The sequence below is a fragment of the Palaemon carinicauda genome, chromosome 17 (genome assembly GCF_036898095.1).
Source record: "Palaemon carinicauda isolate YSFRI2023 chromosome 17, ASM3689809v2, whole genome shotgun sequence".
NCBI classification, from domain to species: domain Eukaryota; kingdom Metazoa; phylum Arthropoda; class Malacostraca; order Decapoda; family Palaemonidae; genus Palaemon; species Palaemon carinicauda.
The window spans coordinates 103,198,929-103,211,428 of record NC_090741.1 but is presented as its reverse complement, the minus strand read 5'-3'; the positions used below and the strand labels follow the sequence as shown (position 1 = coordinate 103,211,428).

Below are 12,500 nucleotides of genomic sequence, written 5' to 3'. Positions count from 1 at the left end.
GTCAGTTTGTCAGTCTAAAATCAGGTTATATGATGACTGTTGACTGTTTTGGGGACAGAAAACTGGACTGCTGTATTTAGTTGAGGTATGCTACAAATATGCTTAATATTGATCATGCACTTCATTTAGAAGATTGTTTCACGGTTTTGATTGTTTTGGACTTATTTTTATTATGTAGTTTATTTGTTACTTTAGTAGTTATTTTTCTGAACTGGGCCACTTTCCCATTGAAACCCTTGAGGTTGAAGCATCCTGCTATTCTAAATCGAGTAAAGGTTTGTCTCCTCCTCCCCCTTCTCCTATTCCTCCTCCTCTTCCTATTCCTCCTCCTCCTCTTCCTCTTCCTCCTCCTCTTGTGTCTAAGGTTGCATCCTGGTATACAGAAATCCATTTTCAATTCTGGATGCATTTGAAGATGGTAAATCAGAGGCCTAGTCACCTATTGTCCATTTAACAGACATTGGGAGTGAAATTGTACATTGATAAGAAAGAAGCTTCTGGGATATATATTGATTACTCATTTCTCATGACAAAGTAGAAAGTGTGTTTCGTAACTTATATTTAATTCAGCATTGATAGAGAAATTTGAATAATACCAGGCTTGCACTATCACCAGATGCACTAACTGCTGGAGTTTGCATTAATGAAATTTGTTCATCGTCCGAAAGGGCATTTGTAACCCTGTAAGGCATTCTATGCTGTCATTCGATCACTACTATCAATCCTTATAATTTTCTCTTACAAACTCTAAAACATCCTTTTTTGAACGGGGCAGACTCATGCGTTTTCCAGCCTTTTATCCGGGACATGTTTATTTTGTTCTTCAAATTCTAGGAAGGGTAAAACACTACGCTCCTTAGCTTCCCAACCTTCACTTAATAAAACTATAAAAAAGCCTAAGATAACGATTTTCTCTTTCCTTTGTTTTTATTAGTTTGGTCAAACATTTATTTAGAATCCTAATTGCTCTGAAGCATCACTGTGCTTCCCCGTCAGTTTAAATACATGCAAAGTATTTAGAGATGGAAAGCCAATGTATGTCTTAAAATTTATTTGAATAAATTTTATCTAGAAAAGTATCACAGAATATTGGTTTATGAGTATTACATAGCTACTTAATGCCTCATAAATATATAGGGTTATTGATTTGGTTTAGAGGGTCTGCTCAATTCAGAGCTCACAAGCACCTCTTTACCGCCCATATCCAGAGGGTCCCTGCTGCTGCTGCTGTTGCTCAGCTTCAGTAATTATTCCATCGATCCATGGCCTGAAGAGCTGCACATCGACATAGACTCCAGGGACGTCTTTGACCCCACAGTCAATTCCCCAGGCAGTTATTCCTGCAACAAAATATCTACCAGTGGCTGGATCTTCACAGACGAGAGGACCACCACCATCACCTTCACAAGCATCTTTGTTCTCCTCTCCGCCTGCACACATGAAGGACTTGTCTAGGACAAAATATTTCCCAAGGCGAGTTTTCCTGAGTAACTGTTGGCAATATTCTCTTTCGACAAATGGAACATCAATCTTTTTTAGTATTGGTTGATAATTGCCATTGAATGCATCTTTTCCCCATCCGGAAGCAAAGCAGCGTGTGCCAACTGCAGGTAGCTGGTTGGCATTAGGAAGGCAGACTGAGTTTATGTGAAACTGGAAAGTAAGAGGAGCAGCAAGTTCAATGAGAGCTACATCGTTGTGCAGAGAAGCAGATTTGAAATCTGGATGAACCGTGATGGAAATTATGTCTACATCTTGATACTGGAGTGGTTCTTCATATTTATCTACTTGCCACTCTCCTAGCCGGACTTTGAAGTCACCGTGTTGGTAGCCATCTACGCAGTGAGCTGCAGTGAGTAACCAACGATCATCAATGATAGAAGCACCACACTTGTAGGTGAAGTTAGTGAAGAATATAATTGCCTGCCAAGGAAATTCGCCAAAATGTGCTTCATTCTTTTGAAGCTTAGGACTTGATCGTAGATCCAAAGCCTGATTTCTAACACCGCACTCTCCAGCAGCTGTGTATGGACTAGAAGTTGTTACTATTGTAGGATTGCGGCAACAAACTCCAGGTACACTGAGATCCCCACTTAAAGGACACTGGCTCCAAACACCAGAAGTGCCGATTGGAGTATATTGCTCTTCATTATTAAGGATTTCACCCTGGCAGAGAATCTCAGGAATACACACGGAATCGCCAGGGCATACATCAAAAACTGGTATGCCAAGGTCACAGCAAACTCCAGTACCAGTTGTATGATCAGGCAACACACAAGTCTGTAAAGCAAAATAAGAATGATTGATTTATGAAAAGTATATTAGATTTTTATAATTGGTACAGTCATTATAAGAACAGATTTGATTTATTTTTCAGTATCATTAAAATGGTACGCACATCATAGCTGGGGGATACATCACTTGTAGCAGCTGCTGCGCTTGCACAGTTGCCATCAGACACACAAACTTGGTTACCAGGACATGTTATCAATGGAGCTGGGGTTGGAGGAGTTGGAGGTTGGCAGCACACGCCAGTGGTATAAGCGACAGGATCAAGGTAACAAGCTTTCTGAGATACAAAAGAAAGTTTTTTTTTACAATCATTAAATTCTATGATTTTTTATTAGGGCCAAGTTTTTTTTATTCTGATCAAACTTTGCATAAGCTGCCTCTTCCGAGTAGGTTACATACTTGTATTTTTATCTGGGCTAGGATGTATGGAGCCGGTGAGACCTTTTTATAAACTTACCAAAAAGAAATGTCATTAAGCTAGAATGGGTAATTACAACTTTTAGACTAGCTAAAGATTCAATATTTAGATTTTTCAGTGGAAACGTGAATTTTTTAAGTAAATAATAATCATTTTGTATAAAAAAACTTTGACAAGAGCTACTGTTAAAAATACCTCTGAAGTCTTATTGTCAAATGATTTATTAATTCTAGTGATTTGTAAGCTACTTACATGGTACACTCTGACATTGATCAAACCAGCGCCATCTGTGTTGATAGTACCTTCAGCTGTGCACTGATAATTTTCCACACATTCTTGGGTGCCTGGACATGTGGTCAAAGGGGTTGGAACTGTTGGTTCGGGAGCGGGAGGATCACAGCATTCACCAACTACTGAACCTCCAGGGATATAACAGGTCTGAAAAAAAAAATGATATTGCCAATCATAGAAGTTCTTGAGTCTAAAGCTTTAACTCTTCCCCTGTAAATTATAACTGCATTCTAGTATATATTAGACTGGCATTATATGGAGCAATAAAGATATGTTTTGTAATTATTAATCTATTTGCCTGCTGTAGATTCTTACAATTTGTGAGGAAGCATCATGGACATCAGTGCTCTGAGCAGCACACAATCCTTGAGACACACACACCTGATTACCAGGGCATGTCTCTAAGTGAGCAGGTGGTGGAGGCTCGCAACAAACTCCTGCCGAAAAGTCTGTTTCGTCAACATAGTCCAGGTAGCATGTCTAGAAGAAATCCATGGGAAAGAATCAGTTATTTTGACACAACCAGTTTTTAAATAAATGTTTATCAATTGTGTTAGTCCATTGTGAAATTATGAACACTGATTCTTCGTGAAAAATGTATATGAATCTAACCAAATGGAATGAAATAATTCACAGCAGCATCTGTGCCATTCACTGACTATTGATAGTTTTAGGTTGAAAATCGACATGAAAAGGACTATTCTAAATATGTATCCTTATTAGAAATTGAGCATTTGAGTAGGGTTTAGGTTGTTGTATTGAACGTGGCGTGTAGGCCTTTGCTAACAGTCCCTTAGTAGAGGTTATACTTCTAAATTATCTATTCAAAATACTTACTAGTTCAGATCTTGGATTCTGATGACCAGTACCATGATGATTACAAAGATCTTTGGACACGCACTCTGTGTTTTCTGGACAAGTGTGTAAATGTGCTGGTGCTGGTGGAGGTGTGGCACCTGGGATCCTACAGCATTTTCCTGGAACTTCTGGATAATCAGGATTGGTACATTCCTGAAAAAAAAATTAAGATGGGATTACATTTTATACATCATATTAGAAGGGATTGATTGGAACATTTAAAATACTTGAATAAAATTCAGTAACAACATTTTTGACAAGTTTTTTTCCCTTGAGTAATATTCAGTAACAATGTCTATTGACAAGATTTTTTTATTGTGATATCTTACCCTTGGTGGTGGAATGCGAGGGTCAATTAGACCAGCACCAGAGGTGTTAATTACCCCATCAATACATTGGTAGTGAGGAACGCAGTCATGTGTATAAGCAGTACATCCAGTATCTTTAACAACAGCAACCACCTCAGTCAAGACTCCAGTGTTTATGCTGCCATATCCTCCTCCTGTTACACTTGTTTCTTCAATAATTGTTGGGGATGGCCCTGCAATAGACTCTAACCCTGTCTGATCTGCAATATCATCAACTCCAGTGTTGACAACCTCAGTGATTTGACCAAAATCATCACCAGTGTTGACAACTTCAGTGTTTTGACCATCGCCACCCTCATAGGGATCATTTCTGCCTGGTGATAGGGAGCCTTCAATGGCTACACCAGTTTGCCCTGAAACTGGCACATTAGTATCAGGTATACCACCAGAGCTAATAACCTCAATAATCCCTTCAACTCCGGTTCCATGTGACCCACTATTGCTGGACGGACCTTGCTGTTGGGCTGCCAGAAGTTCATCTGGGATCCGACAGCAGATATTTCCTATTTGCCCACACAGTTTTTGTGTGTACTGGAATAGAAAAGCAGGAAGATTAGAATTCCATTCCATTTTAATTTAGAAGTTGTTTTGTTTAGATATAGTACAAATCTAATAGAAATAAAACAAAAGTGTTATGATCTTCCACAACCTTCAAACAGGTAGTATACTCACGGTTTCTGGAACCTTAGTTGGTGTCCTGAGTGAAAGTAATCCTTCACCTGTGTTTGTGAAAACTCCTTTAACACAGTATTGCCAGGGAATGCAGCCTTCAAGCTGAAAAGTCAACAAGACAAAAAGATTAAAATCATAAATGGTCTGGCAAAGTTTTTAATTTGGGGTTTATGTCTATGCTTTATGAAAAGTACGTATACTATTGCAATGATGTAGATATCTAAAATTACCCTTAAATCAGTATATAACTTATATTACAATATGTTTCAAGTACCCCTCTTGGAATGTTTCACGACTTGAACTTACAGGGGCACAGTCTGGTGAAGGGGTAGGAATGAAGGTCTCTGCAAAATCTTCTGGACCTTGCGATTCTGACTGAGAGCTTTGTTCTGGGACAACAACAACTGTTGCTCCAGCACCCTGTAAGAGATGGAAGTATATTAATTATGATAAAAATGTCAGTCGGTACTAGTTTGTGAAAAAAAAAAATGTTTAGTAAGACTTACTCTAGATTTTCTACTTGGTCTGAGTTTTGTTTAACCAATGGATGTTATTCTAGAAAGAACTGTGAATTTTATAAAAAAAAATCATAAGATTGGTCTGAATATAATATTGCCCCTTTCATCTTTTTGCTTAATCATGTATAAACAGTTTACTAGACGAGAGATTAATGACAGCTATATCAATGAATAAAGGATTTTGAATGATTATAAAGTCATGCTGGTATAACAGACTCACCTGAAGCTAACTCTCCTCAACCAAATGCTTCATCTCTCCATAAACTTCGAATTATAAATTACCCTCAACAGTACTACCTCTTAGTCAGAGTTTGTTACAGCATTTATTTGTAACAGGAAACCATCTTTAGCATTCCATAAGGTTGGTCACTTATTATGCCATAACCTTTTCCTTTGGTAGTAAGCCTCATAATGAAACAAATTTAATTATGTGACCTCCAGGTCACACTTTAGTCAAAACTTCTATCTTATTGATAGGCCCAATAATGTCATGCCTTTAGCTTTTCATGAACTCCCAAGCACTTATTTGTCAAAATTGTGTACCATGCTGATAGGGTTCCTGGTAAATGATTAACTGCTTTGGCCTTTTGCAATTAAGTTAAACCTGTCTACTACCATTTTGGTGGCCTTAACAGTGACCTACAGTATAATGGCTAACGTGCTTCGAGGTACCATGCAATGTTTTCTATTTGCCATTTCATACATATAAGAAATCCACTTAGAAACTTTTTAATAGACTGAAAAGATGCCTTTAAGGAAATGTGTTTTTATAAATGCCCCTTTATTTTAAATTTCACACCACTTTATCTGTATGACAAAATTTAGCTATTACTGTGCATCAATAACCTACTCTGTTCTGATTCCATATATCTAATAATTAATCAATGATAGTTATGACTCTCATTGTTCATATTGGTGGAAGGATGAGAGGCTGTATGAATATAAATATCTTGAATGATCAAGTTAGTGAAGTCAGATTTAGACCTTCAATCAAAAGCTTGTGTGTACTTACCGGGTTGTCGAAGACTCCTTGGTTCTGCCACCAGAAGTTTGCCAGGCCTTCCTTCTGGTCTTCAGTGAGATCAGTTGCAATTTGCCCTTGTGTCTGCTCCTCCTGCGTCTGCTGTGTTTGCCCAGGGTATTGTGGGAAGGCATTACTGGCCCCGCTCATCAGAAGCACTACGCATAGCAGCCCGGTCGTCCCCATCTGTGGTGTGAATAAGAGACTCCATTATCACAATGTCGTTAAGATTTTACAACGTGAATTAGGTTATCCATCTACTTAAAAGAGGCCAATGAGGCATAAAAGCCAAAAAATTTAGGCGACAATAGATTAGATACTCAGATATTGATAAGTTATGAAGGTTTTAAGCTACTCAAGTTCCAGTAAGAAGCCGAGCCTCTGACACAAAAGTTACTTGGCAATTAAGAAACTTGGGTACCAATGAGAGGTATTCAAAAAGATAAATTTACAAAATGTTTTTCCATCATGGTGTAGTGAGGTGTACTGTAGGTGTTACTTAAGGGACTTTGTTTTGTTTCTATGGCCCTTAGCTGCATTAACTTTATAACATTCTTAAATTCCCTTTCCTCCATCTTACTGCCCAATCTCTTCAGTCTGTTACTTCATAGTGTAACTTTAGGGTTTTACCCTCGATTCAATTGAGCGGCGATAGCCTCAGAGGCCCCATCGCTAGGCTGTATAGCCTACTCCAAATCCATAAATCCTATCCGATCTAAATTCGATAAGAAATTATCCATAATCGTGAAAGTATATCTCACAATATTCGTTGGTCTCGTCCAAAAGCACCACACGACCGCGGGATACGAGCGTAATTTTTTTTTTTACGATATATTTATCGCTTCTCTGAACTCAGGTTCCCTCAACCAATTCGTCATCCTACTCAAATCCTTCATTTTTTCTTCTTCTCGGAATTTAGCCAGGAAGAACCAAGGGCAAAAGAACAAAGACTATTCAAGGTTAAAGTCAAACTTGGAGTCAAATATAAATGTTTAAAAAAAATCAAGATGGCGTGCAAGCGTGGACAAAAATAGTTTTAGGATAAAAATTTACCGGATATACAACTCACAGCGCCGGACAAATTATGTGAAAATTGCGGTGGTTTAGTTTGTTTTATTGCTGTCATTACCAGTAGGTTTTAGTATTACTGCGCATGCGTGGGCGGATATAAAACATGTTATGCGCAGGAAGATATTCATGTTTTGGTGTGATATGAAAACGGTTGATACTGTTTAATATTATTATTATTATTATTATTATTATTATTATTATTATTATTATTAAAAGCCAAGCTACAACCCTAGTTCGAAAAACAACATGCTATAAGCCCAAGGGCTCCAACAGGGATAAATAGCCCTGTGAGGAAAGGAAATAGGGAAATAGATAAGCTACAAGAGAAGTAATAAATAATCAAAATAAAATATTTTAAGAACAGGAACAACATTAAATTAAATCTTTTATATATAAATTATAAAAACTTGAAAAAAACAAGAGGAACAGAAATAAGATAGAACAGCTTGGCAAAGTGTACCCTCAAGCAAGAGAACTCTAATCCAAGAGAGTGGAAGGCCGTGGTATAGAAGCTATGGCACTACCCAAGTCTAGAGAACAAAGGTATGATTTTGGAGTGTCCTTCTCCTCGAAGAGCTATTTGCCATGGATAAAGAGTCTCTTCTGCTCTTATCAAGAGGGAAGTAGCCACTGAACAATTATATGGCAGTAGTTAACCCCTTGTGCAAAGAAAAATGTTTGGTAGTCCCAGTGTTGTCAGGTGTGTGAGAACAGAGGAAAATGTGGAATGAATATGCCAGACTATTCGGTGTATGTGTAAGCAAAGACAAAATGAGCCGTTACCAGAGAGAAGGATTCAATATAATACTGTCTGGCCAGTTAATGGCTCCAATAACTCTATATAAATACTATATTAATCTTCAGTATATATGATTTAAACAAAAGATAAACAAGAAAACACACAGAAACGATGTGCACATGAAGCAATTATGATACATTTTGAAAATTTATGAAATATACCCACGATTTTTATACGAATAGATACATTAATGAAAATTATCATTTATAAATATATGCGACTTAAAAGATTCGGAGATTGAATTTCAAGAACGAATTCATAGTTGGGTAAATATGTTGAAAGTTTATTTACTTGGGAGTTAGATGTTAAAATTAAAAGTTAATAATTTGAATAATTTACGATGATAAGCTATGTTTAGAATAATTATGTATTAGATTGTAAAATACTTTGGAGTTAAAAGTAGGCTACTTTGAATACGAAACAAGTCAAGTTACAAAGGTAACTTTACATGAAACCTGATATACTGTATATATATATATATATATATATATATGTATATATATATATATATATACATATGTATATATATATATATATATATATATATTATCCCTCATTTTTTACCTTTCATCGCCACTGGATATATCATTTTAAGCTGAATTTTACTTATATATATTTGTATGTATTTTAGTGTGCAATTATATATATATATATATATATATATATATATATATATATATATATATATGTATATATATGAATATAATGTATGTAAATAAGGTACATGCACACACACACACACACACACACACATATATATATATATATATATATATATATATATATATGTATTTGCGGTATGTATGTATGTATGTATATGTATACTGTATAGGCGTATGTTCACATGAATGCATACAGTATATATGCATATATGCATATATATGCATTCATACATACTCTCATAGATGTGTGTATGCTACATGTGTATGCTTTTAATATCTATATATGTGTGTGCATGCTTATAATATATTTGTGTCTATATATACACACACACACATATATATATATATACATGTATATATAAATGTGTGTATGTATGCCTATAACACACATATATGTGTGTATGTATATGTCTGTATGTATGTATGTTTGGGTGTGCCATAAACAAACCCTTTAATTATTATTGTGGAGATGGGTTGACTTTTATTTAGAGTAGAAATAGTTTTATTTGGCAAGAATATATATAAAATTCGAAATCTTCTATCTCTTGATTATTGAATGGTTAGCTCATTGTTTTATGTTTTTAAGTGTTTGGGCTTAAGATCAAATCTTGGCTTTTGTAGAAGCACTTGTCATATGTAATTCCTTTTTGGGTGTATGTTAATCCCAATATGTAGGGAATTCGATATTAAGACTTGTTTTGGTGGATATTTTCAATTATATATATATATATATATATATATGTATATATGTATAAATATATATATATATAATGTATATATAAATATATATATATGTATATATAATGTACTGTATATATGTATATATATATATATATATATATATTATTGTAAAACGTATATCTGTGTATATACACATATATGTACATATTTATAATTGTATGAGTTACATATATATATATATATATATATATATATATATATATATATGTGTGTATATATATATATATATATATATATATGTATATATATATATATATATATATATATATATATATTATATATTATATATATATATATATATATATATATATATATATGTCTATGTGTGTGTGTGTGTGTGTGTGTGTAACTGACATGGAATGATGTCGCTCACTGCAATGATTTAGCGGAATATGGAATACTATACTGTAATCCCACATCAACATCTACTCCAACAACTTCCTCACTTCTTAAGTAAGCAGCACACTTCCTTCGTCGAACAATTCAACGTAGCCACTCAAGGAAAAGGAATAAGCAAATATTAAATCGAGAAATTGAATTAAAATAAGCAACTGCCACCATAATAAAAAAAGCATAGATAAAAAAAGGCTTGGAAAAAAGCACGTGAGCTTGAGCGTCCCACCTTGTAGTACTCCGGGTAAGCTGAGAACTGTGTTCCTGGCCGGGTGGTCAGTGTCCTTTATACTCCGCCTTGTTATGAAAAGCCCTAGGGGTCTAGGGGGACAAGGAAGGGGGTGTGGGGGAGTGGGCGGAGTTTGTGCGTTGCACCCTCTTGCAGGCGGCTTCCAGAGGGGCCGATTCCTGATCCTTGCGTCCTTCTGTGGGCGTTGGTGGATTCCCCACCTTTCTTCGCCGGGATATCCCAGAGTAATATCTTCGGCTGATGTTAGCAAGATGTGGCTGTTTCTCTACATAATCTATTTATATACATCGCTAAGTAATATTCACTTGTAGTATATTTCAAAAGGTTCATATAAGTATTCTTACTATACACGGAAAGTGTGAAGAAAGACATTCCAAGGAGATACATAAAAAAACTGTTATCGGGTAGATATGCGTCACTGCTTCTTCAAGGTTGAGAGAATTTGCCCTTTTTTCTTACCTCACATGTTAATCTTTATGCGTGTCATGTGGTCAGCTCGTTAATTCGTGAATGAGAACATTATTCACACACACACAGTATATATGTATATATACAGCATATATTATTATCATCATCAGCCGTAACTAGTCCACTGCAGATCAAAGGCCTCAGACATGTCCTAATTCCATCTGTATATGATCTTTCTATGCCAGTCCATACAGACGTTTTCTCAGCTGGTCAATCCATCGTCTTCTCCTCCTTGCACTGCTTCGTTTGCAATGTCTAGGGCCCTATTCTGTCATTCTTAATGACTATCTTTTATCTGTTTCTCATTATATGTCCTTCCCATCTCCATTTCTCATTCTTACATGTCAGAATATCCTCTACTTTAGCTTACCCTTGTTGTATATACACTATCTATTTGGTTACTCGCCGCGCAGTAAGGGTATATGACATTGTGCACTTATTTTGAGCGAGGTGTGCCAGGGAGTCGTGTGTCCAACTATACATTCAAGTGAAAAGGGATTTATCAAGCTGAAGTGTTAATATAGTCCTCAAATACCAAAGCTGTGAAACAGCAAAAAAGATCTTTTAAGCCGGAGTGAAAATAAAAACTTTTATATGTAGACTATTCAACGACATCCAATAATGTATTCCCAAATTGAGAAACTACAAAAGACATATTTAAAGTGAGAAAAAAACAATAATGAAACTATGAACAGCAATGATGGTAATGAAGGACCCGCTCTAATCCATTGTGACAAAAAGAATTTATACAGAAATTGCGAACCAATAACAAAATTCTCTCATACTCAAAGTGAGGCCAAGATAAAAAAAAAAAAAAAAAAACATTCCTAGTCAGAAACAACGGAAAACCTTATACTCAAAATAAAAAACCAACATAAACCTCTATAAGAAAATGAGAAACTGCGAAAGGTCTCCATATCATAGTTAGAATTAACGAAAATTAGAGACCAACAAATGACTCCCCTTACTCAAAAGGAGACACAACAGATATAAGCCTTATACCCAAAAGTAAGAAACAATAAACAACTTCTTTCAACCCCTCTAAAAAAAAAAAAAAAAAAAAAGTCACTCAAAATTAAAACAAATACTTCATACCCAATGATAAGGAAAAAAATCCTTTGCTACCCAAAGTGCCCTTGCGTTCCCCACCCCCAATAATCGTGATGCAAGCGGAAGAATCCGTGACCTTTCTGTCGTAAAGCGAGAACTCGGTATTTTCCTATTTCTTTGGGAACGTCAAGGGAAGGATAGTGAAGCAATCGAAGACAGCGACTCATATTAACTATAAGGGAGATAAAAATGTCGAAGGATATTCGTATCATGATTGTCAAGATGATAAGGGAGAGAGATAAAGTTTTTTTTAAGTGAAAAAGGGAAGATGATTCCATATACTGTACTAGTGAAAATACGTTGATGATTTCTCTTTAGGTGCAGATGATAAAAATGAAGTTGATGAAGAAAAGATGATTTCAAGTGTTTGGGGGAAGGGTAATTAGGATCATTTTCAGCGTATGTGAAAATAGTGGGAATAAGGAATAATAATCTTAAATAGATTGGATAGATAATTTACTTAATATATATATATATATATATATATATATATATATATATATGTGTATACATATATTTGTATATATATATATATATATATATATTTATATATATATTTATATATATA

General features: G+C 35.4%; 1 protein-coding gene and 1 long non-coding RNA gene across 2 annotated transcripts in view; one reads left to right on the top strand and one right to left on the bottom strand.

Annotated features, from left to right (window-relative positions):
• LOC137656880 (uncharacterized) overlaps positions 1 to 2,508 on the top strand; it is a 90,263-nt gene extending 87,755 nt beyond the window's left edge. Inside the window, exon 3 of the long non-coding RNA XR_011047032.1 lies at positions 2,378 to 2,508. This is a non-coding gene — a long non-coding RNA (uncharacterized lncRNA). The remainder of the gene's footprint in view (positions 1 to 2,377) is intronic.
• On the bottom strand, positions 1,037 to 10,474 carry LOC137656876 (uncharacterized). The gene is made up of 10 exons (XM_068391246.1): positions 10,334 to 10,474; positions 6,430 to 6,624; positions 5,206 to 5,319; positions 4,900 to 5,001; positions 4,189 to 4,758; positions 3,839 to 4,012; positions 3,317 to 3,481; positions 2,963 to 3,148; positions 2,399 to 2,569; positions 1,037 to 2,280 (listed from the first exon to the last, which is right to left on the bottom strand). The coding sequence occupies exons 2-10, from the start codon at positions 6,622 to 6,624 to the stop codon at positions 1,192 to 1,194; spliced, it is 2,766 nt and encodes a 921-aa protein (XP_068247347.1). The 5' UTR covers positions 10,334 to 10,474; the 3' UTR covers positions 1,037 to 1,191.
• Positions 10,475 to 12,500: the final 2,026 nt, after the last annotated feature.

Excerpts from the sequence above, each read along its gene's own strand:
- LOC137656876 (XM_068391246.1), bottom strand. The coding sequence starts at position 6,624 with ATGGGGACGACCGGGCTGCTATGCGTAGTGCTTCTGATGAGCGGGGCC. Across the intron at positions 2,570-2,962 it reads TCAATGTCAGAGTGTACCAT|AAAGCTTGTTACCTTGATCC; the intron begins GTAAGTAGCTTA and ends TTTGTATCTCAG. Across the intron at positions 2,281-2,398 it reads ATGTATCCCCCAGCTATGAT|ACTTGTGTGTTGCCTGATCA; the intron begins GTGCGTACCATT and ends TTTGCTTTACAG.